At 54.1% G+C, this 27,686-nt stretch overlaps 3 protein-coding genes across 8 annotated transcripts; 2 read left to right on the forward strand and 1 right to left on the reverse strand.

Moving 5' to 3' along the window:
- The first annotated feature begins 736 nt into the window (after window positions 1–736).
- On the forward strand, window positions 737–6,668 carry PRSS53 (serine protease 53). Its single transcript, XM_042970904.1, has 11 exons — window positions 737–1,609; window positions 2,536–2,556; window positions 2,662–2,824; window positions 3,151–3,416; window positions 3,549–3,703; window positions 3,861–4,080; window positions 5,056–5,206; window positions 5,293–5,537; window positions 5,620–5,765; window positions 6,014–6,230; window positions 6,518–6,668. The coding sequence occupies exons 1-11, from the start codon at window positions 1,552–1,554 to the stop codon at window positions 6,535–6,537; spliced, it is 1,662 nt and encodes a 553-aa protein (XP_042826838.1). The 5' UTR covers window positions 737–1,551; the 3' UTR covers window positions 6,538–6,668.
- Window positions 6,669–6,821: 153 nt separating this feature from the next.
- On the reverse strand, window positions 6,822–16,191 carry ZNF646 (zinc finger protein 646). 2 transcript variants are annotated; one of them, XM_007092173.3, is made up of 3 exons: window positions 15,318–16,191; window positions 8,730–14,155; window positions 6,822–7,429 (listed from the first exon to the last, which is right to left on the reverse strand). In XM_007092173.3, the coding sequence occupies exons 2-3, from the start codon at window positions 14,071–14,073 to the stop codon at window positions 7,308–7,310; spliced, it is 5,466 nt and encodes a 1,821-aa protein (XP_007092235.2). In that variant the 5' UTR covers window positions 14,074–14,155; window positions 15,318–16,191; the 3' UTR covers window positions 6,822–7,307. The 2 variants fall into 2 exon arrangements, with proteins under 2 accessions (XP_007092235.2, XP_042826833.1); XM_042970899.1 differs by lacking the exon at window positions 15,318–16,191 and adding an exon at window positions 15,221–15,302.
- ZNF668 (zinc finger protein 668) lies at window positions 16,153–25,185 on the forward strand. Of its 5 annotated transcripts, none has more exons than XM_007092175.3 (3): window positions 16,153–16,191; window positions 22,350–23,021; window positions 23,544–25,185. In XM_007092175.3, exons 2-3 carry the CDS (start codon window positions 22,372–22,374, stop codon window positions 24,754–24,756), a joined length of 1,863 nt encoding a protein of 620 aa, XP_007092237.1. In that variant the 5' UTR covers window positions 16,153–16,191; window positions 22,350–22,371; the 3' UTR covers window positions 24,757–25,185. The 5 variants fall into 5 exon arrangements, with proteins under 5 accessions (XP_007092237.1, XP_042826836.1, XP_042826835.1 ...); XM_042970902.1 differs by lacking the exon at window positions 16,153–16,191 and adding an exon at window positions 16,302–16,387; XM_042970901.1 differs by lacking the exon at window positions 16,153–16,191 and adding an exon at window positions 16,326–16,387 and having other exon boundaries at window positions 22,355–23,021.
- Window positions 25,186–27,686: the final 2,501 nt, after the last annotated feature.

Here is a 27,686-nt window from a genome sequence, read left to right on the forward strand (position 1 = left end):
GAGCCCTCAGGATTTGACTCCACCAGGGCCATCTGGCTCCAGTGTCTATGCTCTTTTTTTTTTTAATTAAAAAGAAAAAAAATTTTTGGGGCGCCTGGGTGGCTCGGTCGGTGAAGCGTCCGACTTCGGCTCAGGTCATGATCTCACGGTCCGTGAGTTCGAGCCCCGCGTCAGGCTCTGTGCTGACAGCTCGGAGCCTGGAGCCTGCTTCGGATTCTGTGTCTCCCTCTCTCTCTGCCCCTCCCCTGTTCATGCTCTGTCTCTCTCTGTCTCAAAAATAAATAAACATTAAAAAAAAAAAAAATTTAAAAAAAAAGAAAAAAAATTTTTAATGTGTATTTAATTTTTGAAGGAGAAGGAGACAGAGAATGAGCTGGGGGAGGGGCAGAGAGAGAGGGAGACACAGAATCTGAAGCAGGCTCCAGGCTCTGAGCTGTCAGCACAGAGCCCAACGTGGGGCTCAAAATCACAAACTGAGATCATGACCTGAGTCGAAGTTGGACGCTTAACCAACTGATCCACCCAGGCACCCCTCTTTTTTTTTTTTAATGTTTTTAAATGTTTTATGTATTTTTTAGAGAGAGAGAGAGAGAGAGAGAGAGAGAGACAGAGTGCAAGTGCGGTGGGGGGTGATGAGCAGATTTCTCATCACCACAGAGGCAGACACAGAATCCGAAGCTGGCTCCAAGCTCTGATCTGTCAGTACAGAGCCCAGCATGGGGCTTGAACCCACAAACTGTGAGATCATGACCTGAGCCAAAGTCGGATGCCTAACTGACTGAGCCACCCAGGCGCCCCACCAGTGTCTATGCTCTTAACACAGCTGCCTCTGTGTCGGGGTCAGGTTTCCTGAACAGTTGGGGCTGGCCTGAGTTAGAAGTCAGAAAGAGAAAAAGAATGCACACTAAGTGTTCTTCCCTCCTGATTGAGTCTTCCACCACCTGTAAGAAACGTAGGCACCACTGTAACCCTGTTTCCTGGGAAGGCAGCAGAGAGGTGTTGAGATTTTCCAGTCTCAGTGCCAGGAAGTAGCAGAGAGCCCCAGCCCTCAATACTCAGCCCTGCACACACTGCCACTGAAGCAAGATGGGAGAAGGTATGTGAAACCCACCTGCACGTGGGCCTGGGGGAGAGGTGGGGAAGCTAAAATAGAGGGACTGGGAGGGTCTGCCCACAGTGCCCTTCCCAGTTCCCAGAGGACAACTTCCATGCTGGGAGCAAGTTTGCTCTATGTTGGACTCTAAGGTTTTTACATTCAACAATTCTGAGTTTTTCAGACAAGGCACATAGGGGCTAATTGTCCAAGGTCACTCACATAGTACATGGGGAAACTGGGATTTGAACCAAGGCAGTCTGGCCATGGCTGAGGCGCAGAGAGGGGTGGTGAATGGCCCGGGGTAACACAGTCACAACCCCAGAGCTAGGAGCTGCTGGCTCCCTTCTGGCACTTGACTCCTAGCCAACTGGGGGGCGGAGCAGAGGTGGAGCTAGGGAGACCCAGGTGGCCTCTCTGAAAACCAGAGTACAGGCGGCAGAGTGGCCTGGAGCAGCATGAAGCAGAGCTGGGGACCAGAGCTGCTCATCCTGGGAGCAGTGGTTCTCATAGAGGGTGAGCCACCCATGTTTGGGTAGGGGAGTGGTATGGTAGGTGTTCAGGGGCCACCCTCTGCCCCAGCAGCCTTGCAGCCTGGTGTGTATGTGAGGGGGCATGCCTAGGGGAGCGATGGTCTGCCTGTGGCGATGTAACCATGTCTGGCTGTGTATCAGAGGAGGTGTATGTGGCCACCTTTGTCAAAGTGGGTGTGATTTTCTTGGGCTAGATTACAATCTATGTCTGCAGTCATTATGCCTGTGTGTGTACCCTGTGCCCGTCTGCCTATCTACTTCCAGAATGACCTTAGGCAAGTTCTGGGGGCCCTTTGGCCTCAGTCTCCCCGTCTCTACATATGTCCCATCTTTCCTGGCCCAGATGTTTCTGTGCCTGTGATGGGGAAGAGGCAGGGTAGGGGATCCTTTGGTAAAGTCTCTGGTGGTTTGTGGAAAGGTGGGGGAGTCTGAGTTGTCAGAACAAGGGTGGGGACTCTCAATCTCTTGGAGCCCTCCCCCACTCAGACATGACGTCGGCCTCTAATCCTTCCTCTTAGGCATTCACGACTGAGGGCACAATTAAGCTAATGCTCTCCACATATACAGGCCGCCTCCCTGACTCAGTGGCGGGGGCTGGAGTTAGGGGATCTGAAGCCTGGAGGAAGTTTGGACTAGTCCCAAGATGAACCCTGGCCCTGCTTCTCAGACTCAGGAGTGCTGAGCACAGCTGAGGGAGGAGAATTAATTACTGAGTGTACGCTCTGAATAGGTTCCAATAAAAGCTGTTTCTTGGCCTCATATATTTTCATTCTGGGAGGGGCTGGTAAGGTAGCCACACAGTCATAGGCAAGGACCCAGGGCCCATCCCCCCAAACCTATCCCTTCCACCAAGGCTGGGCCATGCAGGTAAGGCTCCCCTAAGTCTCATCTGTGTCTCTCTCTTCCCAGGTCTTCAAGCAGCTCAGCACGGTAAGCTCTGGGGATATGCGGCCAGGGCTTCCTTAGGTCTGGCTTGGGCCTGTGATGAGGGAAGGACAGGGACCTTCTGTCATTCTGATCCACCCCTCTCCACAGTATGTGGGCAGCGTGGCCCTGGCCCCCCTGAGCCTCAGGAGGGCATCACAGCACCTGGTGAGTGGCCCTGGCAAGCCAGTGTGAGGAGGCGGGGGGTCCACATCTGCAGCGGATCCCTGGTGGCAGATACCTGGGTCCTCACTGCTGCCCACTGCTTTGAAAAGTGAGTCATGGCTGGGGTCAGAGTTTCCGACTTTTGGGGGTGGGGTGGGTGATATGTCCTCCAAACTCTGTAAAACTGACTCCTGCCCCTAGAATCACAATGTATCATTTACTGAAAGTGTGCCATGTGCCAGGTACACATTATCAAGTTAAGTTAAGCCTTGGTAGAAGATTTACAAATGAGGAAGCTGAGGTTGGGAGAGGGAAGGACCTTGCTTAAAGCTCTGGGCTGATTTTTGTCCATCTTTCACCTACCTGGTGGTGTCCTGGTTGGTGTCACTGTCCCCCTTTGCATTCAATGCCTTGGCCTTATCCCTCCCCTTCCAGGGCAGCAGTGACAGAACTGAACTCCTGGTCAGTTGTCCTGGGTTCTCTGCAACGTGAGGGGCTGAGCCCAGGGGCCGAGGAGGTGGGGGTGACCGCCCTGCAGCTGCCGAGGGCCTATAACCACTACAGCCAAGGCTCAGACCTGGCCCTGCTCCGGCTCGCCCACCCTATGGCCCGCACACCCCTCTGCTTGCCTCAGTCTACCCATCGCTTTCCTTTTGGGACCTCCTGCTGGGCTACTGGCTGGGATCAGGACACCAATGATGGTAAGTGCTGTCCCAGAATGAATCCCAGAGAGGCACTGTGCTTGCCCAAGGTCACGCAGCCTCAGCTGCCAACCATCCCTGTGCTCAGATTTGTACCCCCCCCCCCCCCACCAACTCCCTTTCTTTTGCCAGCTCCCAGGACTCTACGGAATCTGCGCCTGCGTCTAATCAGCCGCCCCACGTGTAACTGTCTCTACAACCGGCTGCACCAGCGGCTGCTGGCCAGCCCAGCTCGGCCTGGGATGCTGTGTGGGGGCGCCCAGCCTGGGGTGCAGGGGCCCTGTCAGGTCTGATGGGGAAGATGAGAAGGGAGCAGAAGGGGAGGAGGCCTAGCCCCGAGCTGGGTGCTTGATCCACAGGGAGGGTGGACCTGCTGCTGTTAGAGGGTGTCTGTCCATGGCTGGGGCTGAAGTGTCTATACTTGACTCCTTTTCCCGGCTCCAGGGAGATTCTGGGGGCCCCGTGCTGTGCCGTGAGCCTGATGGACATTGGGTTCAGGCTGGGATCATCAGCTTTGCATCAAGCTGTGCCCAAGAAGACACTCCTGTGCTGCTGACCAACATGGCTGCTCATAGCTCCTGGCTGCAGGCTCGAGCTCAGGGGGCAGCCTTCCTGTCCCAGAACCCAGAGACCCCAGAGATCAGTGATGAGGACAGCTGTGTAGGTATGAGCAGGGGATGTTAGGAGTGGGACGTGTTCTGGGCAGCAGACAGAAGCACAGTGAAGCAAGTTTCAGCTCAGAACAGAGAATTGGTACAAGGCAGTCACACATTGCTGGGGGCTAACTAGGGGGGCATTTAAGGCCCCTTTCAGCCTCTAAGATGGGAACCATTCCATTTAAGGGCTGAAGGGGCAAAGATACTTCAGAACTTTGTGCATTTAAAAAAAATTTTTTAATGTTTATTTTTGAGTGAGACACGAGAGTGTGAGTGGGAGAGAGTCAGAGAGAGAGGGAGACACAGAATCCGAAACAGGCTCCAGGCTCCAAGCTATCAACACAGAGCCTGATGCGGGGCTTGAACTCACGAACGGTGAGATCATACCTGAGCTGAAGTCAGATGCTTAACCGACCGTACCACCCCGGCACCCCTAGAACTTTGTGTATTTAGAGTTTAGGTATGAAGAGGGATCTCTGAGATCTGATTGAAGGTTGTGGGGGTAAGCTGCAAGTTTCCAAGCAGGGACCCAGTGAGAATGGACAGGGCAGGCTCCCGCTCAGGATTCTGGCATTAAGTAACTAACATGTAAATGGCATGCAAAACTATTCCTGGAACGAAGTTGTATCTTGATGGTTAAGAGAAGTACTAGTGAGCCAGGAATTCTGGGGCCAGTCCAAGCCCGGAGGGGCACAGACAGAGAATGATGAGCAGGGCCACTCCCATGAGGCTAGACCATCAGGGTTTAAAAGCTTAGGCCCTCCCTGGTTTTTGAGACTTAAGTTGGCTACCTGCCTGTGGTTACTGAGCTAGAAAGTCACTTAACCTTTCTGGAACTTTGGTTACTTTGGTAATGAGGGTAACAAAATCCAACTTAAGAGGATTTTGTGAGGATTTGATAGTACGTGGGAAGCGCTTAGCACAGGCCAGGCATGCGGTGAGCACTTAGCAAGAAGGCAGATGATGTAATCTGTCTGTTCCAGCCTGTGGATCCTTGAGGAGAGGAGGTCCCCAGGCAGGAGCCCCCTCCCCATGGCCCTGGGATGCCAGGCTGAAGCACCAGGGGAAGCTGGCCTGTGGTGGAGCCCTGGTGTCAGAGGAGGTAGTGCTGACTGCTGCCCACTGCTTCATTGGGTGAGCCATGTCTCTCTTGCCTTCATGCCCACGCCTTCGCTGGCAGGCCTGCCACTCGATGCTGTCAATGATGCCTCTCTGCACAGGCGCCAGACCCCAGAGGAATGGAGCATAGGGCTGGGGACCGGACCAGAGGAACGGGGCCTGAAGCAGCTCATCCTACATGGGGCTTACACCCACCCAGAGGGGGGCTACGATGTGGCACTCCTGCTGCTGGCCCAACCTGTGACACTGGGCCCCAGCCTTCGGCCCCTCTGCCTGCCATATGCCGACCACCACCTGCCTGATGGGGAACGTGGCTGGGTCCTGGGGCTGCCCCACCAAGAAGCAGGTATGTAGGACAGGCCCATCAGCAGCTGTCCATCCATCCTAGAGGCTGTTGGGGCAGCTGGGTCTTTTCCCTTGCCCTATAGGTGCCAGCTCCCCTCAGACAGTGCCTGTGACCCTCTTGGGACCCAGGGCCTGCAGCCGGCTGCATACAGCTCTTGGGAGCGACAGTATCCCCATTCTGCCAGGAATGGTGTGTACCAGTGTTGTGGGTGAGCCGCCCCACTGTGAGGTGAGCCCCCCCACCGTGAGGTGAGCCCCAGTCCTCCAAACCTTACTCCACAGACCCCTGGCATCTTTATCCTGTAACTCACAGACCTGCCAGTCTTGGCCTCCAGACCCGCCTCTCACTTGAAATTGGGCCTTTCTGCCAACTGGCTCCCAAAGAGCCAGAGCCTCATCCCGGCCCCAAGCCCCTTCTGCCCCCACAGCTGCCTAGGGAAAAGAGGAAGTCACCCAGTGTCACCTGACTCCTGACAGGGCCTGTCTGGGGCACCACTGGTGCACGAGGTGAGGGGCACATGGTTCCTGGCTGGGCTACACAGCTTTGGAGATGCCTGCCAAGGCCCTGCAAGGCCTGCAGTCTTCGCGGCACTTCCCGCCTATGAGAACTGGGTCAGCAGTTTGGACTGGCAGGTCTATTTTGCTGAGGAGCCAGAACCCGAGGCAGAGACTGGAAGCTGCTTGGCTAACATGAGTACGTGGCCCTGGGGCCTCCCTGCTAACACTTCCCTCTCCAGACCCATTCTCTCTCAATCCAGGGAAAGATCTGTTCTGACCCAACCTCTTGCTGCCCTGGGTGGGGTAGTGGACATAATTCTGGTTCCTCATCATTGTGACTTGGAGCAGGCCTCAACTTCTTCAAACCTCAGTTTTCTCATCTGTCATAGGGATTAAAGTAGCACCTTCTTCCTCTTCCTTCCAGGGAGGGAAGAAAAGTTTTGAGGATGAGGCCAACCCCACCCTCCTTCCTCTTCCTGACAGGCAAACCAGCTGGCTGTTGACAGGTGGCTCTGGGATGCTGCAGACGCAGTGAGACAATTCCTGCATCACTGCCCCTGTACCTCTCCCATTCCCCCCACCCACGCATGATTCCAGGCACTGGGGCAGGCCCAGCAGCCCTGTGGGCTCTGGGAAGGAGCACGCCTGGACCGGCAACTGCCCTGAATCCCCACCCTGCAGGCCAGGGAGATGTCGCCTGTGGATGCTTCCCTACACCCAGCTCCGCCGTCCAACGCAGGCGTCCCCAGCCTTCCCTAGTCTTCCTCCCCTCAGATATGATCACACCAGCCGCTTACTTTGAAATTTTCTTTTTTTGGGGGGGAGCAATTTTCCTTTTTTTTAAACTTAAATAAATTGTTACAAAATAGACTTTAGAAAATAAGTTACAAATTGTAGCAAAAGGCTCCCCTTCCATAGGCAACATTCCCACCTGTGGCTCTCTGAATCCACCTCTCCCTCTTGTTGGAATCTGGCTGGTGACAGCGGCCCCACATTGTGGCAGAGCCTGGCACCGGGCTTCTTGCAGGGCTGGTCATAGGGAAGAGCATAATGACAAAGGCTGGGGAAAGGAGAGCCTTCAAGGACAGGGATATGAGGAACACCTTACCCCTTCCATGGGCAAGAGGCCAGATCTGGGTCCTCTTCACAGCAGGAGAGGGAAATAAGAGATGGGGATGCCTAACTACTCCTGAGCAAAACATGGAGATCAAGCCTTTCCCTACAACCCGCCCACCCCACCCCGCCCGTATTCTGATCTTTGGAGACTTGAAGTTCAGAGGGAGAAGCTGAGGTCTGCAGGCCACTGGGGTGAAGGATCCAGAAGTGGGGTCGTGGGGGTAGGTGGAGGGGGCAAGGACAGGTCCCGTCTGCCTGCTGCTGGTGCCTTTGGGGCTCCTGGGGAGAAAGAGAGGAGGTCACTGACTGAGGCCGGCAAACCCCACACAGCTTGCACCCCCTCCCTAGCCTGCAGGCCATTCTGCTGCTACCCCCAACCCCAGAGGCCTGCATGTAAACTAATGATTTTTCCAGGCCTAACTGGCTCCTCACTCATTCCCTTGAGGTCACAAGAAATCTTTTATCCTGAAAGCCATCTTGTCAGCTCTCTCACGATACTCTCACCCACCATCCCCTCCTTCCCTGATCATTTCTGGTCAAGGGCCCGCCATCTTGGGGATACCCACCCTTGGTTGCCACTAAATGGAATAGATCTTGGGAGAAGGCCTACAGATCTCTAGAGGAGGCAGAGGACATGAGCCCAGGGCTCAAGAACAGACTGAGGAAACAGGCTGCCCCACTCCCACACAGCCTCATCCTTCAGTCGGGCTGGGTGGAGTGACTTTCCATGGAAATTCCCCCTGATAGAGGATGGGAGATAGGGGCTAATGACTGTTGTTGCCTCAGCTGGGCCTGGCTTCAAAGAAACAATTATCTGTGACTCAATCCTCCAGTTAAAGGTGTGCTGGAGGGAATGGGGGTATGCAGGTGGAAAAAGTGGTTTGGTTGGCTCCTAAAAAGGAGATGCGCAGCAGAGAGAAGAAAGGGTAAAGGGTTCAATATAGGGAAGAGACATGAGGCAGTATCAGTACCTAAGGACCAAAGGTCTAGTTTCCAAGAAGAGAGGAGGGGGACCAGAGACAAAATTCAGAGAAAGAGGGACAGGGAGCTGGGGGCCAACCAGTGACCAGTTTCCCTGGCCAGGTCAGCACAAAACACAAAGCAGTCCAATCTGGGGGTGCCTCCCAACCCCATTCTTCACCCTCTTGCTCCCTGCCTACTTAGGGAAAGAGCACCACCTAGGCCATTTTTCTCTGGAAATCATTCCTTTACTGGCTGGATCAGGAGTTTCCAGATATAGTAGACACATGGCTGCCTCCCCTCCCCAAACAAAAAGCCCATTCTTCTTTGGTTCCTGCACGGCAACTGCCTCTGCCCCTGCCCACAACCACCCCCTCCCCCCAGCCCACTGTCCAACCCACCATGCTGTTTACCTGACCCAGGAGTTCTGATCTCTGCCCTCACCAGGCAGCATCCTTAGACCAGTTTCCTCCATATCCAATTCCCCACCCTCCACTCCTGCACAACCTCTTGGAAACCATGTGACCCTCTCCTCTCACTCCTTGTCCCCCCACCCCCACTCTGCCCACCTACTCTGGAGCCCTTCTGTCCCCTGCCCAAGCCATTCACGTCCCCGTACCAGAGCTGGCCACTGTCCATTCCTCCTGGTGCTGCTGCTGGTGCTGCTGGAAGCTGATTCGGCGGCGGAAGTGGCGGGGACAATGAGGGCAGGTGAAGGGCCCTTCCCGGGGTGCATGGACTCGTCCATGACCCTCCAGCCGGGCAGCTGTCCGGAAGGCCTTGCCACAGATGCTACAGCGGTGGCGCTTAGGGTCTGTGTGGGTCCTGCCATGGTTCTTAAGGGACAGCAGGTTGGGTAGAAGTTTGGGGCAGAGGGAACAGGGATAGAGTCCAGTGGTGTGGGCCTTCTGATGGTTCAGCAGGCTACCGGCATGGCGGTAGGAACGCCCACACTGGGCACAACGGAAGGGCCGTTCCTCGTCTTCAGCCACTGTGGACTTTACTCCTTGCCCCCCATTAGCACTCCCAGTATTGTCTCCTGGGGTCCTGGGGGGTTCTGATGGGGCCTTTTGGATTTCCCCTTGGCCAGGGAGATCCACCTCATCCTTCACAGCCCCACCTTCAGGACCTCTGGCCTCCTCTCTCAGGGGTGGCATCTGACTGAGGCCGCTGGCATGTGTGTGTAGGTGGCTGGCTAGTTCATGATGGGACTGAAAGGCCATACCACACTCAGGGCAGGCAAAGGTCTGGGCATCTATGTGGTTGTGGCTGTGGGTCTTAGTGACCACAGGATTCAAGAACTCCTTGGAGCAGAGCAGGCAATAGTGGCGGTCTGTCTTGGAAGGGCTATGGCAGTTCAAAGGGTCTTCTGAGTGGCAGTAGGTCTTGCCACAGTGGCTGCAGGAAAAGGTGTGACTCTCTTGACGGAGCTCAGGTCGGCTGTCTCCATCGTCCCAGCTATCCACTGGACTCAGACTAGGTCCATTGGACTGGCTGTTGCCAAGGTGGCAAGGACTCTTGGGGATGCTGTTCCCTGACTCATCTTCTGGCTTGGTCAGTATATGACCCTGAGGAACCCAATCTCCACCATGATCCACTGGTCCCCCATCTCCTTGCCTCCCTTCTGCATTCCCCATGTCCCAGGATACCAGTTCTGTGGCTTCTGAACCTGTTGCCCTGATGGGGCTCAGACTCTGCCCCCCCAGCCTCCTGGCTCCATCCTCCAGCTGGAGAACTGACTCAGTACCACCTGATGTGTCCTCTAGTCCCTGGTCATTAGCCACGTTCCCCTCACTGCCCTCTGTGCCATTTGGACCTCTCGGACCACTTTTGGTATCCTCATGCTCTCGCAGGTGCTGCTCCAAAGATCCCCGGCCAGGGAAGCCTCGGCCACAGAGGGCACAGCGCACAGCTGCTCGCCGAGATAGCCCTGCTCGCCGCCGCCGGCTCTCTGAGTGCAGCCTCTGGTGGTCCTTTAGGGCCATGCTGTTGGAGTAGGTCTTGGGGCAGGTGGGACAGCTGTATTGGCCCGTGTCGTGGCTGCGCCGGTGGTTTAGGAGGCTGCCAGCATGGCGGTAGGTCCGTCCACACTGCCCACACCGGAAGGGCCGATCTTCCCGAATCAGCTTCCGAGTGCCCCCACTCCCACCCCGCTCAACATGCACCCGCTGGTGGCTGGCCAGCTGTTTCCGCAGGCGGAAGGCCTTCCCACATTCGCTGCAGCGGAAACGCCGGGGATCTGCATGGATGCGCCGGTGGTTTTTGAGAGACATGAGGTTTGAGAAGCCTTTGGAGCAGGCCTGGCAGCCAAAGTGTCCAGTCTGGTGGCTCTGCCGGTGATTGATGAGGCTGCCAGCATGCTTGTACGACCGGCCGCACACCTCACAGCTGAAGGGCCGCTCAGAGCTGGCCTCAGTCTGGCAGCTCTTCTCTGCAGTCTCCAACCTTGGCTCCACCTCCTCCCCCTTCACAGCGGCCTCCTCCCACTCCTCCTCTTTCACCCTTGCCACCTCCTCCAAGGGTTCCACTTTAAGTTCCTCCTGAAACTTTCCCACATCTGCCTGCCCCAGCCCTTCTTCTGCCATGTTCTGGGGCTCGCTGCTGCCTCCTGCCTCTGGCACGGGCCCCACTTGGGGCTCAGAGCCTTTGCAGCGGGGGTGGTTTCGTAGATGATTACGGTAGGCAGCCAGGTTGGGGTAGCAGCGGGAGCAGACAGGGCAGATGAAATCTCCAGTCTGATGGATCTTGCGGTGGTTCACCAGGCTGCCCCCATGGCGGTAGGTCTTGCCACACTGGTTGCAGCGGAAGGGGCGGGGTTGGGCCTCCAGCGAACTTTCCCCACCTTGCATGCAAAGGTTGTCTACAACCATGGCACCTACTCCCTCTCCAGACTTTGTGTCCCCACCCTCCCCAGAGAGGCAGGCCACTGTGTCCTCAAAGACATGGTCATGGTCTGCAACCCTTCCCATAGCATCACCTGACTCTAAGTGGCTGGGAGACTTGTCTATGGTGTTCCCAGAACTCTGACTTTGGTGGTGACGCTCCAAGCTCCCTAGGTCATCATAGGTCTGACCACAGCAGCCACAGATGTGCCCATAGCCAGCTCCATCCAGTGCCTCCACTTCCCGCTGCAGCTGATTCAACAGCTCTGCTTCTGAGAGCTGCAGTGGAGGGCTACGGGTGGAGGCTGCCCCTGATGCTCCTTCCTCTTCCCCCTCCTCCTCTGAACCCTCAGTCATGCCAGAGGAGTCATGAGCTTGGCGCCGGTGAAGCCTGTAACCGGCCCGTCCTGGGAAGATCATGCCACAAAGGCAGCAGAGGAAAGGCTGTGCAGGGGCTGCCTCCCCGGGCCCATGGTTCTGGAAGTGGCTGCGCAGGGCAGGCAGTGAGTCAAACTCCTTCGGGCAGAGAGAGCACTGATAGATGCCTGGGGGGTGGCAGGGCCTATGGCTCAGCAGGCCAGTGACATGAGGGAAAGAATGCCCACAGTCAGAACACGTGTGGGAGACCTCAGCCGGCCAGCTAGTGACAGCTTCAGGAGAGTGGCAAGAGGAGCTGGGCTGGTCAGTGGCTAGTTTCTGGTCTTCACCCACCCCACTGAGATCATCACAGAAGCGAGTCCCATTGCTTTCCTCATCATCTGGGATGTCCAAGTTGCCAAGGAAACAAGCCTCCTTCTTTTCCAGTCCTTCCTCAGTACCTCTGCTCTCTTTATCACCCTGGAAACAGGCCTCATCCCTCTCAAGCCCACATCTATCCCTTTCAGTGTCAGCCTGCAAACAGCCCCCATCACTTTCCAAGTTGCCTTGGGCTACATTAGGACTTCCCCCTGAAGGGTCTTGCGGACAGTCCAGGCCCTTACTGTTTTCCACCAACTCCTGGGCCCAGCTCCCACCGGATGGGATTTTGGCTTCTCCCCCACTGCCAGCACTGCTAGCTCGCCTCCGGTGCTGCTTGCTCCACCGCCCACTGTGGCGTCGCAAATGGTTCTTCATGGCGGCCATAGTGTGGAAGTGCTTGGCACAGGCCCCACAACTGAAGTCCCCCGTCTGGTGGGTCTGCCTGTGGTTGATAAGGCTGCCTGAGTGACGATAGCTCTTTCCACAATCTTGGCATGCGAAAGCCCGAGGAGGGGACACCCTAGTCTCTGTCTTGCTGTCTTCCCTCTCCCCATGGGTCCGGCCATGAAGTTCAAGGCTCTCAGCGTCTTCAAAGAGCATCCCACACATGCTACATATCTGTGGTGCTGTCCTATCAGCTGCTGGGGGGACATCAGTGGTCTCCTCTTTGTGTTTGCACCCATGCCCCTGATCAGTGGGTGGGGCTGCCTCTGCTTCCATGGGGTCAGGCGGGAGCTCTACCTTGAGGTGGCTGGGGGGACCCTCAGCCCCTGGGCCTGCGCTGCGGCGAGCAGCTTTGCAATGTACCCGCACATGGTTCCGCAGGGCCATAAGGTTAGGATACTTGCGGGGACAGAGTGAGCACTGGTACTCTCCTGTCCGATGGCTGTGGCGGTGGTTCACCAGGCTCCCCCGGTGGCGGTAAGCCCGACCACACTCATCACACTTATAGGGGCGGTGGTCCAGGGTGGTGGTGGGGACCTCTTCATCTTTGTGGGTGGTATCAGCCAGATGCAGGGGAGCTGGTGGCACTGATGGCTGCCCGTCCTCCCCAGCTCCTTGCCGGGGTCTGTGATGAGCCCGCACATGGTTTTTGAGGGCAGCTGCATTGAACAGCTGCTTGGAACAGATGGAGCAGGGGTAGACACCAGTCTGGTGGCTCTTGCGATGGTTGATGAGGCTCCCAGCATGGCGGTAAGTACGGCCACAGTCTCCACAACGGAAAGGCCGATACTCCTCTAGGCCACTGTCCTCTAGCTCCCCAGAGGTGCTGAGCTCCCCAGAGCAGTTCAGCGTCTGTGTACTAGGGAGCTGATCCTGGCTGCTCTCATCTGTGTGCCCGTTGGTGGTGGGCATCTCTTTCTCTTCCCATAGCCGCTCTTGCCTTTCACCCTCATGGGACTGTTGGTGTTCCAGCAGCTCTCGGGGGATCCTAAAGGCACGGGGACAGTGGGGACACTGGTAAGGCTGATACTGGGCATGGAGTCGGGAGTGGTTCTTCAGAGCCATGAGGTTAGAGAACTCTTTGAAGCAGATGGCACAAGGGTAGATGCCCAAGGTGTGGCTCTGGCGGTGGTTCGTGAGGCTCCCAGCATGCTTGTATGTCTTGCCACATTGACTGCACTTGTACCGCCGTTCTTCCTCAGCAGGAGGGGACTGAGTGGGCTCCTGGCCCCCTGTGAAATTCACTACCGATTCAGCCAAATACTGTTCCAAATTGCTAAGGAGGGTGCTGGCTGGGGTGGGGAGCGGGGTGGCTCTGGTAGAATTGGTAGTGGGCCCCCAGCGCTCTGCACCCTCCTCTGAATCTGTCTGGCTTTCCCAGCCTTCTCTTTGTCGGGTGGGTGGATCTTCCCAAGTGCTCAAAGCTGCCCTGGGGTCAGGCCCAGACTCACAGCCAAAGGTCTCTTCCTCATGTTTTTTCTGGCTTGTCCAGCTTTCCCCAGGGCTGAGCCTGTGGTCCCTGGAGTCAGAGGATGCTGTCTCCCCTTGAAGATGTGGAATGACTTCCTTGGAGCGGGGAGGCCGGCGCCTACGGCGGCCCTCCGGAGCATGAGTCCTCATGTGGCTCTTGAGGGCCACGGGATTGGTAAAGTCCTTGCCACAGGTGGTACAGGGGAAAAGTCCAGTCTCGTGGGTCCGGCGGTGGTTGACCAAGCTCCCTGGGTGACGGTAGCCCCGCCCACACTGCTGACAGCGGTAGGGCCGAGGGATGCTGTCTGCCTCCTCACTGTCCTGCTTGGAAGATGGATGGAGCAGCTCGCGGTGCCGGGACAGTTCCGGAAGACTAGGAAAGTGGCGCTGACAGTCAGAGCAGCTGAGTGAGGTGGGCACGTCCTCCATGGGGCAGTGTGGCAGAAACCTGGAGGTTCAGGAAGAGCAGGCAGGTGACAGCAGCATCTTCCTCTGGTGGAGGGGCCAAGGCCTAGGAAGAGGGGGTGGTGGTCAGAAGGAAGACCTGAATTAACTTTGCCTCTTGGCTCTATAAGCAGCAAGATCATCAGAGGTCACAGAAATGTTCCCCAAGCAGTAATGCCCAGGAACTTGCTTTCTCTTGGATTTAAGGCCTCCTGCACATAAGCTCCCCAAATATGAGAGCTCCCCTAGGCCTAACTCATCCTAGAGGTATAGATAAGAAAACTAAAGTCTAGAGGGATGCAACCTACCACAGACCTACCAACCTACCTCTGTTCATCAGACCAAATCCACAAAATCTAACCTTCTCCTCTCTATAATTCTGGAACAACCAACCAACCTACCTCCTGTGACATATTAAAAGGAAACCTAAAACTTTTCTAGGACCTTCAATGTGAGAAGTCTAATTCTCTCTCCTTGATCCCTCAGCTAAACAGAGTAGCCTAGAGACACTGAAAAGCAGCCTTTTTCTCCAGTTGACAGCTGAGGATGTGAGAGGTGGGGGCTTAAAGCCCTCTTCAGAGAATGGGCTGGCCTGTTCCCTCACCTCCCCTATTCCTTTCAGGGTCACAAAGTCTCTTTTCTAAAAGACTCTCTTGGCCACTTCCTTCACCTACTTCCCCTGAGTCCAAATCATCTTCTATCTTGGAAATTCCAACCCATTTCTGGTTGCTCTTCACCCCCTACCTTTTTTCTTTCCTACACCTCCTCACTATACCCTCACCATCCCTTCTTATTTTTTCTATCTTCTCTCAAAATACTTATGACAACAACGCATGCTGAGCATTACCATGTGCGGAGCACTGTGCTAAGTAAAGAACGTTCGTTGTGTCACTTAATCCTCACAACACCCTGCAGTGCCTCCTTAGTCCAGTTTACACAGAAGCAAACCCACTGACTCAGGCAATTTTTTTTCCAAAGCCCTTACTCTTCCCATAGTAGGCCCCCATGTCTCCTGTATCACATTGGCCTTCGCTGACTCTTGATTCTTCACTCCCATGGGATCCCTGTATGTACAACTCATATCTCCGGATCTAAAGCCCCTCCAAACCTGCTCCTCGACTTCTCAACTCACAAAGCCCCTTCGCTTGAGCCCCTTCTCCTGATCAACCACCAACCAGGTCTTCTCGCCTCACTCATCTCCTCGGCCAATTTCTTCTCAGGACCCCTACCTCACTCGGGTGGCCCCTTTTCGTTCCCGCCGCGGATGAGTCCGTTGGGGACCGCGAACGGGAGCGCGCCTGCGCACTGGGACCCTCACCCTAACTGCAGCCGCGCGCCCCAAGGGGTGGCTGTGGGGGGGCTCTCGCGCTCCCACAGACGCACACTCCGCCAGGGCTCCTGGGAGGTGGGAAGGGAGGGGAAAAGGGAAAGGGGAAAACGGAGAAGGAAGGAGGTAGAGGAAAGAAGGCGCAGATGGCTCGAGCCAGGAGTCTACCCCCAGCTCCGCGGACACTTCCTATTGTTACTAGGAAACAGGAAGTGTCCTAGCCGCAAAAGGTTCCCCCCGAAACCTCTGCCTGGAGAACACTTCCTGTGCCGCCTCCAAGCAGCAGTTGTACACAGACACACTTCCGGGGCTAAGGGAGAGGTAGCTGAAACGCGACTCTGACCCCGCCCACGAGGGTCAAAATTCTGCGTTGCTTTGCATTAGTCTAAGCCACACTTCCGGCAAGAGCTGCGAAAATCGTTCCGGTGCATATTGGCTGAAAGCAGAAGAGGAAAAAAAAGGGTTCTGCTGTTCTGGCCTCAGTACTTTGGCGACACTTTTCGTGAGCTCCCTGAAAACAACTTCCCAAGACAGATGGAGGGAGCTTCATTCACTCCTCGCTACTGAGGGAAATGTGGTGGAATATAAGTGGATTTCGGTGCTACAAAGCTTGCGCATGGCCCTTCTGTATTCCCGCCTTCCAGTTCTTGGTGATCTGGCCCCAAGATAGCAATAATCCGGTATATGCCGTAAACCTGTCTGGCGTCCTCTGTCGTTAGCACCCACAGAGACCCCTTTCAAGATGTTGCTCCGCCACTTTCACCTGCAGTGCTCGGGTAAACTTTGCCTTCCTCCCTAGCTGGGAAAGCTCCCTCCCACTTCCGCTTTCCGGCCCCGCCTCTCCCTCCCCCTCCTCCTCCCCCCCCCCACCCCCCGCTGGGTCCTAGCGCCTGCCCCTCCCTGGCAGTGTCCGGGCTCCGTCGGTCAGAGCAGCTGCCGCAGACGCCACGGAGCCAGCCCAAGTTCGTTGAGGTAGGAAACGCCGGCGGGAAGCCGCAGGGACCCCCCCCGGGCCGCCCCAGCGCAGACGCAGTCCGAGAGGCCTCAGTTTCCCTGTGGGTGCAGAGGGCGGATGGGGTTGGCCTGGCGCGAGAAGCGCGGGCGGGGCGGGAGGAGTGCGGCCCCGGGAGGGCGCAGTCGGGCTCCGGCCCAGCGGGTCCTAGAACCCGCCGGCTGTCCCCGCGGGCCGGCTGCTGTGGATGTCTGGGCTCGGCTGGCACAGCTGCCCGCCTTGCGCGGTGCGGGCCTTGGGGGTCCTAGAGCCCGCCATGTTGCGGGCTTTTGTCCCAGACGCGCGGCCCGCCTAACAAGGTCCCCAGCGCCTGCGGCACCCCTCCCCGGCCGAGGTCCTGGCCGCCCCTCCCGCGGTCCTAGAGAACGCCATCTTGCAGGCCTTTGTCCAGCGTCCAGTCCTTGGCCCATTCATTTGTTCATTCTCTCATTCTTCGTTCGCTCCTTCTTGCCTCGTTCTCCGAGGCCCCGTTTTCCCAGCCTTCGGAGACGAGTCAGCCTAGGGTCCTGCCCTGCGGGGTTGTCTGTCTGGTGGGGGCGCCGACAGATAGACTGTTGCAGAGAGCGAGAAGCGCCGGGTTTCTGCCGCTCTCGGCCCCTTCTCACCACGTCTCCTAGGCCCTAACGCCCTTCGAACTCCGACGAACCTCAGAGACCCCATTTAACTAATGAGAAAACTGAGGCCCAGAGCACCGTGGCGCCCTTACCTCTACTGCCTTTTAAGTATTTTTGAGGGCACTGAGAAAGCAGGTATTTGAAGGATGCAAAAGAATTTTCCCATGGGAGAAGGCGAGCAAGGGCTGCTGAGGCAGAGAGAACTGCAAGTGGAGATGCATTTAGGTGAGAAAGTTTGAGAATTGAGGCTGGAGCTTAGTTCGCTGTTGGGAGGGGGACACACTGCGGCTGGAGCTGAGGCTGAAAAAGTAGGTTAGGATTAGGTTGTGAACTGACCAGTTTGGAGGCCTAGGAGATGATTAGCTTTCACTTCTGCACAGTTCTCAGTTCCCCATCCATCATCTCACCAGGTCTCAATGGCTCAAAGGCCTTACTGGCATCTACTTGTTTACACATGGGGGAGACCAAAATGCAGAGAAGAGAAAAAGCGGCTCCTTTTTTTTTTTTTTTTTTTTTTTATTTATTTAAACCTCATCCTTGCTCACAGCGTCATAGCCTAAGCTGTCTGGGAATTAAATCCCTGCATCTCTGGCATTTTACAGCCTGGTCAGGCAGCAGGCCCGCATCCCCCTCCTAAGCCAGTAGTGAAGCAAAGAGAAACCTCCCTCACCAGAGCAATGAACCCACTATGGGATAATGGGGCGATTTTTGGAACTTGTGAAATTGGAAAGGCAGAGAAATTCGGTTAATAAATAGTTGCTGGCAGACATTCTCACAAACACCTACTATAGGGGAGGCAGAAGCAATAGGCCTGGGTTTGAATTCTGTCTCAGAGGTTGATTCATTCACTTTGTTTTGAGGCACCAATCACAGTTTTAGGTGTAGAGGATATAAAATAATAAAGGTTCCTGGCTCTTTGCCAGCCTAGTCTCTGGTGTTGGAGACAGAAAGTTAACAATCAAGCTATAAAATGTGTAAGTGCTACCAAAGCAACAGTCAGGACAGAGAGCAGAAATTTGGGAGGCAGACCACCTGACTTTGAATACTGGCTGTAACCATGACCGGTTACTTCATTTCTGTGTGCCTCAGTATCCTTGTCTGTAAAATGGGGAAAATAATACTGTTTAACTTAATCCGTTCAGGCTAACCATGACAAAAACCCCACAAGACTGAAGGGCTTAAACAACAGAAATTTATTTCTCACAGTTCTGGAGGCTGGGAAGTCCAAGATCAAGATGCTGGCCAATTCAGTTCCTGGTGAGGACTCTTTTCCTGACTTGTAGATGTCCACCTTCTTGTTATGTCCTCACATGGCTTTCTCCATACATGTGTGCATTCAGTCCATAGGAAACTTCTAGGCAGTTGTGAGGCTTAACTTGAGTAGTACACACAAAATGCATAGAATGATACCTGGCCCGTGGTAACCTTGCAAGGAATGTTATCCAGATGAGCACCATAAGGGGAACTAAAGAGGAGGAGCAAGAATGCAGATAGCATTAAGAAAGGCGGTCAGGAGGAGCACCTGGGTGGCTCAGTCGGTTGAGCGTCAGACTCTTGGTTTTAGCTCAGGTCATGATCTCAGAGTTTCATGAGTTCAAGCCCCAAGTTGGGCTCTGCACTGGCAGCGTGGAATCTGCTTGGAATTCTGTCTCTCCTTCTCTCTCCGCCCACCTCCCCCTGCACTCACACGGTCTCTGTCTCTCTCAGAATACATAAACTTAAAAAGAAAAAGAAAGGTAGTCAGGAAAGCCTTCTTTGAGGAGGTGACAGGGAGCTGAGGCCCAAATGAAATCAAAGAGATTTCACACAATGATCCTTGGGGAATAGTGGTTCTGGCAGAGGGGACTACTAGTACAGAGGCCCTGAGGTGGGAAGGAATTTAGCTATTTTTGGAAAAGAAAGACAGCCTGTGTGAGTGGAGCCTAGTGACACCATGAAATGGAGGGGAAGGTGAGGTAGGCGGGAGTTAGATCATTCAGGGCCTTGCTAGCCATGGAAAAGATACTGGTCTTTGTCTTAGGAGCAGTGGAAAGTCCCCTGATTTGTCTCATAAACCTGAAGTAAATGAAGACTGGTAGAGAAAGAACCCAGGGGCCTGAAGACTTGGATTTGAGTCTGTGCCTCTTGACTAGTTAGGTGTGCTTGTAAAGTGTTTTTCCTTACTGGGGACTTAACCTCCGTATATGAAAAAGAGGCGTCATAGTTCCTCTCCTAGAAGCTTTGTGAAGACCCAAGGATGCGTCTTTGCTTCTTAAGTGTTGGTTGGCATGGCCCTGAGAGGATGTTTAAAGTACAGCTTTCTGGGGCACCTGAGCCCGGTTAAGCGGCCGACTTCGGCTCAGGTCATGATCTTGCCGTCCATGAGTTCCAGCCCTGCGTCGGGCTCTGTGCTGACAGCTCAGAGCCTGGAGCCTGTTTCAGATTCTGTGTCTCCCTCTCTCTGACCCTCCCCCGTTCATGCTCTGTCTCTCTCTGTCTCAAAAATAAACGTTAAAAAAAAAAATAAATAAAGTACAGCTTTCTGAGTCCATCCTCATGCTCCCTGGATGATTATTCTCATGCAGGGGACGGGGTTCACAGACCTGACTTGGAGAAACATAACTCTAGGGAGTGATGGGTGGAAGAGTCCTCAGTCAACAATGAAGTGAGGAGCTAATGGTGGGATTTAGATGGGGGCCTAGCCCACATGGCCCTCTGCTCTTTATGGAGCTGGGCACCTGTTGGGACCAGCCTACTTCCCTACCTTTTCCCCAGGAAAGTGCTTCCCTACCTTTTCCCCAGGGAAGTGCTTCAGGAGGAGAGATGTATACCTCCAGCTCTCTGATTTCTGGTTCACAGGTGGGAACACTGAGGCCCAGAGCTCAGAACGCAGGGGTCAAGCCCTCTGAGAGGGAAACAGACATAAAGGGTGCTGGTTCTGGTCTCAAGGCAGTTCTACAGGGATGAGAGAAGGTGAAGATGTGGCCTGAATTCAGGGTTCTGGTCACTGTAAGGTTGGCCCAGCAGCAGACAAGTCTGGGAGGGCCCAAACGACTGATCAAGGGCCCAGCAACTCAAGGCAAGTTAAACATCTGATTCAAGTCCCAGCTGTTGAGTCTAGCTTTGTGACCATGGGCTAGTCACTAAATCCCTTGGAACCTCAGTTCATTTGTTTGTAAAACGAGGATAAGATCTCTGTCTCAGGAAGCTGTAAGAGAACTAAATAAGGTAGTGTGCTCAGCAAAGTGTCTGGCTCTCAGAAGACTGTCAGTAATTGAGGGCATTTATTCATATCATATCACTTCCATTCAGTCTTCATCCAACCCTGTGAGGTAAGTACTATTATTACCTCCATTTTTCAGATGACAAAATTGAGGTCTTGTGGCATAAAGTAAATGTCACAAGGTCACTGCTAGGAAGTGAGTGAGGCAAGATTCAAAGCCAGGCAGTCTGGTTTCAGAGACAGGACACTTAACCACAATGGTACATTGTTTCTCTGGGCCTCCGTTCCCATATCTGTAAAAAAGGAATCTATATAATAGAACTTTTATTGCGATGTTGACGTGAAGTTTGAGTTAATATATGTAAAGAGCTTAGGAAACTGCCTTTTATTTAGCAAGTGCTCAGTAAATGTGAGCTATCTTTTTTATTAAAGAGAAACTTTATCAGGCAGTCTGTCCAGAGATGGTCTGGAAAGGAGGTAGTGACTGCCTCATCCAGAGACAGGGAAGGATCCCCTGGGAACTGTAGGGGGAAATTCAAACCACGGGGAAGGTTGGTCCTCAAGCCCTTTAACTCACCTTCCAGCACCAGCACTTAGTGGGAAAAGTGAAAAGAACCAAGCTGAGGGTGGAACAGAGTTGTGTGGGATTGGGGCCAGAAACCAGAGGGGAAATGCAGGAAGAGTTTCCTGGGGGGAGTGGGGCTCAAAGGAAGGATTGGTGGGATTTGTAACAGCCAGGAAGGACCTGAGAGTTTGCGTGGTATGATGGAAGTCACAGAAAGTTATTGAGCAGGGGACAAAGTGTCACATGATACTTTATGAAGAAGCTGTCTGTGCACATAGCAGATGATGCGTGTAGGGGTGGGGACTGAGGCAGGGCCGCTAGGCAGAAGGGTGCTGACTATAAAGATGCAGCCCTGGCTGGGTCAGAACTTCCTCCCTGGGTCAGAACTTCCAAGCCACCAAACCCTGAGGTATACAGATGAGGAAACAGGCCTAGAAAGGAGCAGTAGAACTCAGGCTTCTTACCTCCCAGACTGGATTCTGCACACACCTGGCTCCCCTGCCCTGTCTATAGCAGCATCCTCCCTCCCCCTGGCCACCCCCAGCAGCTGCTGCTGAGCCCTTCCTAAGTGGATCTGCCCATAATCCTCTTCTTTTCATCCCCTAGGGAGGATGAGCTGGTGTTAAGACTAATGCAGCCATTAATCCTATTTCCTCCCAGCCTTGATCCCCAGGAGCAGCTGGATGGAGGGTGTCTGGGCTATGAATGAGAAAGAAGGGGGCTTATCCAGAGCAGGTGTCCCAGGAGGCCAGGCTAAATCAGATATATTGATTATACTGAGACACATGTAATTGCTAGCAATGGCTCAAGCCACCTTGAGAGTAACTGAGCTCCCCATTACCAGAGCTATGGGAGCAGAAGCTCAACAGCAATTCCAGAGCAGAGGGTGGACCAGGATTCCTGTCTAGGGTGGAGTACCTTACAGCTGTGCAAGGCCAGGATTCTGTGTGAACAGTTGCTGCCTCTGAAAGCTAACTAACCAGAAGGGAAAGACAAAATACATACACTGGGGACCTACTTCTTCCAGACAGTGCCAATCACCAGTTAGCCCACTAGTTCTGCCTTCTGGACCTACCTCTGTCTTCTCTGGGCACTTGGCAACCTTCAAGTCTGACCCACATCTACGTAGCCTCTGTGTCTGCAGGCATGCATAGGACTCTGTGTCCTGGCACAGGCCTTAGATGCTGAGCTGGAAAAGGAAGATGGTGAGATGGACGGAACCTGGGCCTTCTGGGAACGTGCAAGGTTTGGAAAAGCCCAGAGGCTGGGGAGAGAAGTGCAGGTGCACATTTTGATACCTCCAGACTCCTCTCTTAGACCCTCAGAGGTTACCTGGTCCAACTTCTTTCCTCAATGAACAGACCAGACAGGAAACTTGAGTGCAGAGTGTTAGACCCAGGAGTGTTTGGAAAGAAGGATGTGGCCATCCCCCATGGGAAATGCTGGTAAGACAGAACTCCTCTCTGAGGCTTTGTTAAGGATAGAGGCCTTAGAGAATGGCAGAAGGATGTGGCTTGTGTCTAACTTTGCTTCTTTCCCAGAGAAGCTCCGCCCTCTGAGGCCATGGAGGTGGAGTCTACGGAGGCCCGGTCATCCTCGGCCCTCGGCTACAAGCGATCCGGCCGTCGCTACAAGTGCCTGTCCTGTACTAAGACATTTCCAAATGCGCCCAGGGCAGCGCGTCACGCTGCCACCCATGGTCCTGTAGACTACACAGAGGAGGTGGCGGAAACGAAGCTGAAGCCGGAGACAGAACCCAAAGCAGAGGATGCCAGCGGGGACAAGGTGTCAAGTGCATCGGCAAAGCCTCGGCCTTATGCATGCCCGCTGTGCCCCAAGGCCTATAAAACGGCACCTGAGCTGCGCAGTCACGGTCGCAGCCACACTGGTGAAAAGCCCTTCCCTTGCCCCGAGTGTGGCCGCCGCTTTATGCAGCCAGTGTGCCTGCGTGTGCACCTGGCCTCACATGCTGGCGAGCTGCCCTTCCGCTGTGCTCACTGCCCCAAGGCCTATGGCGCGCTCTCCAAGCTCAAGATTCACCAGCGTGGTCACACGGGCGAGAGGCCGTATGCTTGCTCCGATTGCGGCAAGAGCTTCGCCGACCCTTCGGTGTTCCGCAAGCACCGGCGCACCCACGCGGGCCTGCGGCCCTACGGCTGCGAGCGCTGCGGCAAGGCCTACGCTGAGCTCAAGGACCTACGCAACCATGAGCGGTGAGGGTGCGGTGCTGTGGTGAGGGAGCCGGGGTTGGGAAGAACCGACCAGGGGCGGAGGAGGGAGGGATGTGGCGCAACAGCGGTGGCCCTGTGACCAACCGGGCGTGGGGTTGAGGCTCAAAGAGGGAAAAGAGCCAATGGGAAGGTGAGTGGGGCTGGGCCGTGGGGAGAAGCTGGTGGCCCTGGTTGGGCAGGGGTGGGGCAGACTATGTTGGGAGGGAGCCCTGGAGGATTCCGTTGGGATCTGATTGGCCTGGGTCTGACTGGAAAGGGGACCCGCTGGAAGTTGGGCCACCGGGAGGGTCTCTGGTGGAGGTTAGTAGGTGGGAGTGGGGTCTGGCTGTTGGTGGGGTCTTATCTGGGATCTAGACACCTAGCCTGAAGATTCCCTACTCTGGGGTGCAGCCCTATGTACCCCCTACCCCCGGGATGTTAGGAGCCCCTAACTCACAGCAGACAGGCAGCAGTGGTCAGGTGAGGGACCTGCCACCTTCATGACCCCTCCTTCACACTCCACAGGTCCCACACCGGTGAGCGCCCCTTCCTCTGCTCGGAGTGTGGGAAGAGCTTCTCCCGCTCGTCCTCGCTCACGTGCCACCAGCGGATCCATGCGGCACAGAAGCCCTATCGCTGCCCAGCCTGTGGCAAGGGCTTCACGCAGCTCAGCTCCTACCAGAGCCATGAGCGCACTCACTCGGGCGAGAAGCCCTTCCTGTGCCCACGTTGTGGCCGCATGTTCTCCGACCCCTCAAGCTTCCGGCGCCACCAGCGGGCACACGAGGGGGTAAAGCCTTATCGCTGCGAGAAGTGCGGCAAAGACTTTCGGCAGCCCGCAGACCTGGCCATGCACAGGCGGGTGCACACAGGCGACCGGCCGTTCAAGTGCCTGCAGTGTGACAAGACGTTCGTGGCGTCTTGGGACCTCAAGCGCCATGCGTTGGTCCACTCGGGCCAACGGCCCTTTCGCTGTGAGGAGTGTGGGCGAGCCTTCGCCGAGCGAGCCAGCCTTACTAAGCACAGCCGGGTGCACTCAGGTGAGCGCCCCTTCCACTGTAACGCCTGTGGAAAATCCTTCGTGGTATCGTCCAGCCTGAGGAAGCATGAGCGGACCCATCGGAGTAGTGAGGCCGCAGGGGCTCCCCCTCAACAGGAGCTGGTAGTAGGGCTGGCACTGCCTGTCAGTGTGTCAGGCGAGGGCTCAACGGCCCCGGCAGCAGGTGCAGGGCTAGGGGACCCTCCAGCAGGGCTGCTAGGGCTGCCCCCCGAATCAGGTGGTGTGATGGCCACCCAGTGGCAAGTGGTAGGCATGACGGTGGAACATGTGGAGTGCCAAGATGCTGGGGTTGGGGAGGCTCCTGGTCCCTTGGCAGGGGCGGGCGAGGTGGGAGGTGAGGAAGTTGACGAGAAGCCACCGCAGTTTGTGTGCCGGGAGTGTAAGGAGACGTTCTCCACACTGACGCTGCTGCGACGGCATGAGCGCTCACACCCAGAGCTCCGGCCCTTTCCCTGCACCCAGTGTGGCAAGAGCTTCTCTGACCGGGCTGGGCTGCGCAAACACAGCCGCACCCACAGCTCTGTGCGCCCCTACACCTGCCCCCACTGCCCCAAGGCCTTCTTGAGTGCCAGCGACCTGCGCAAGCATGAGCGTACCCACCCCGTTCCCATCGGGACCCCCACGCCCCTCGAGCCCCTTGTGGCTTTGCTAGGAATGCCTGAAGAGGGACCAGCGTGAAGCCCATGCCCCTCCACCTCACTCCCAGGAGCCCAGGCCTCACGGGGTGCGTCCTGAACCTCTCTATGCCCCGGCTCACTCTTTAGACTCCAGATCCCTGCCCCACCCCCGGGCAGCTAGCTCTCCTTGCCAACAAAGAGCTGGGGACGATGGAGGTGGGCAGCAGCTATTGAGAGATGTGTCTCTGAGTAACACTCATTAAAGCATTCACTTTGACACTGAGTTGTCTTCTGTGTTTTGGTTGGGTGGAAAGGGAATGGGAGTTTGGACATCAGATAAGGTTCAGTGGAGACCCCTGGATTGACAGATAAGAAACTAGAACGGTCTTTGGATGCATTGTTTCCCAACATATGTTTTCAGAATGTCTTTTGAAAAAGGGTTCCCTGGGGCGCCTGGGTGGCTCAGTCGGTTGGGCGGCCGACTTCGGCTCAGGTCATGATCTCGCGGCTGTGAGTTCGAGCCCCGCGTTGGGCTCTGTGCTGACAGCTCAGAGCCTGGAGCCTGTTTCAGATTCTGTGTCTCCCTCTCTCTGACCCTCCCCCGTTCATGCTCTGTCTCTCTCTGTCTCAAAAATAAATAAATGTTAAAAATTTAAAAAAAAAAAAAAAAAAAAAAAAAAGAAAAAGGGTTCCCTGGTCAAGGAAGTACCAGGAATTTCCTGTGCCCTTCTTGGGGATTGTTGGTGATCAAGAGTGTACTCAAGTCATTGATAAATCCTACAATGAACATCTATTTAGCTCTGTTTAGCCCATAGTTATTTCATCCTGGAAACCTTTTACTGACTAGTTCTGTCCTTTTACAGATAATACACAGAGGTCCTAAATTAGTATATTTCCTGTATACTACAGTAACAAATTAGAAAAACTACTTGGGGGACAAAGAGGGACAAACAAAATCCATAAACTACAAAAGAATAAACCTCACAAGAAATATGCAAAACCTATATGAAGAAAATGGTATTACTGTCCTGAAGGTTTTAAGACCTAATTAAATGGAGACATACCATGTACATGCATGGAAAGACATTCTCCCTAGTCTAATCCTTAGATTCACTGTCACCCAAAAAAGATTTATTAACACAACTTGAAAACCCAAAACTCCTGTAATACATTTTTAAGAACCAATGGAGGTGATGTATTTGACATACTAGATAAACACCAAAGCACTGAAGTTAAAATAGGTTATTATTGGCACAAGAATAAATCAGCCAATGGAGCTGGGGGTGGGAGGGTTTAGAAACAGCCCTATTTCTGAGAATTTAGTTTATGGTAAATATGATTATTCAAATCAGTGGGGAAAGGATGGCTGTTAAATTACAGTCATATCCATAATCTGGAAGACTACACAACTTTTTAAAGACCAAAAAAAAAAAAAAAAGAAACCTCACATTTAGTATAAATTGATATAATTTTTGGGGGGAGATGATTTGGTCATGTTTATTAAAAAATTCAAATGCATATACCCTTTGACTTGGCAAGCACATGTCAAAAAATTTACACCACAGAGTTCTTTTTCCACTTCCGTGGCAAAGTTGAAGACAAGAATGCTCGGTGCAGCAAAATTTGTGATAACCGGGAATACCCTAAATGTCCATTAGCAAAGGACTAATTACATAAAGCTAGCCACTATAAAATATATTATGCAGCTGTTTTTAAAAAATGAGGCCTATTAACTTATGTTGTTGAAAGATATCTTGAAAATATGTCAAGTGAAAAAAATAAGGTACAAAGCAGTGTGGTTAGCATGTTCCCATTAAGTTTATTTATTTTTGAGACAGAGCACAAGCAAGGGAGGGGCAGAGAGAGAGGGAGATACAGAATCCAAAGAAGGCTCCAGGCTGTGAGCTGTCAGCACAGAATCTGATGCGAGGCTCAAATCCACGAGCCGTTAGATCCTGACCTGAGCCAAAGTCAGACACTTAACTGACTGAGCCACCCTGACGCCCCTTGAATATTTTTAGAAGGGCACTCAAGAACGGACTTTGGATTATAAAGTCCAGCCACTAGGGCCTTCCCAATTTATAAGCCAAAATGAAACCAAAGGTCAGAGTGAACCAGTTCCTCCTTTCCATGCTCTTATCATCTCTAGACTTGCTCTTATCAACACTAGACCAAGTTGGCAGCCTCAGGAAGTGACCCGTGTGCACCCCCTCTCCAGGCCCACATGCCAGTCATAGGGGACTTTGCAGTAGCTGGTAAAGTCAGGACTGTTAACACCAGGTAGCTCCAGGAACAGAAATAGCAAGTATCCCCTTGATGTCAGGGACTTCACTCAAGAGTTGTCATGCCCAGGTCCTCAGACAGTAGCTTTAGAAGAGGTTCTTATCCCTGTTCTCCATAGCAGCACAAGGGGACCACATGGTAGCAGCAGGGACCAGGATGTCATAGCTGCGGGAAGAGACACCAGTTTGGCCAAGGACACTCACTGCCTGTTGCCATTCGCAAAGTAGGACAAGCACTGACTCCAGGCCTTCTGCCTGTACAGGCCGGGATCAAAGTCTGACAGAATCCAAGGAAGAAACAAACTGGACTAGGGTATTGGAAATGGGGATTTTTGTTACTACTGACTTGTGAACTTGAGCAAGATGATTTATCTTGGAGATGACGAGGCACCTTTTAAAAATTGGTACAAAGATACCATAGACCCTAATCAACAGACACCCATGGGTATCTATCTACAATGAAGGATGAAGTGGGTCCTGTGGAGGTTTAGAAGAAATCCACAACTTCTGCTCCCTTTCTGGGACCAGATAGCACACCCATCCCTTGGTCCCCCTCTCTGACACCCCAGGCATCCCACATCCCAGTTCCTGCTCCCTGAGGACTCAGATGGTCTGACTTTTTTAAAAAAATTATTTTAACAGCTTTATTAAGAAATAATTTACATGCCATACAACTAACCCATTTGAAGTATCCAATTCAGTGGTTTTT

Source organism: Panthera tigris, chromosome E3, assembly GCF_018350195.1.
Source record: "Panthera tigris isolate Pti1 chromosome E3, P.tigris_Pti1_mat1.1, whole genome shotgun sequence".
NCBI classification, from domain to species: domain Eukaryota; kingdom Metazoa; phylum Chordata; class Mammalia; order Carnivora; family Felidae; genus Panthera; species Panthera tigris.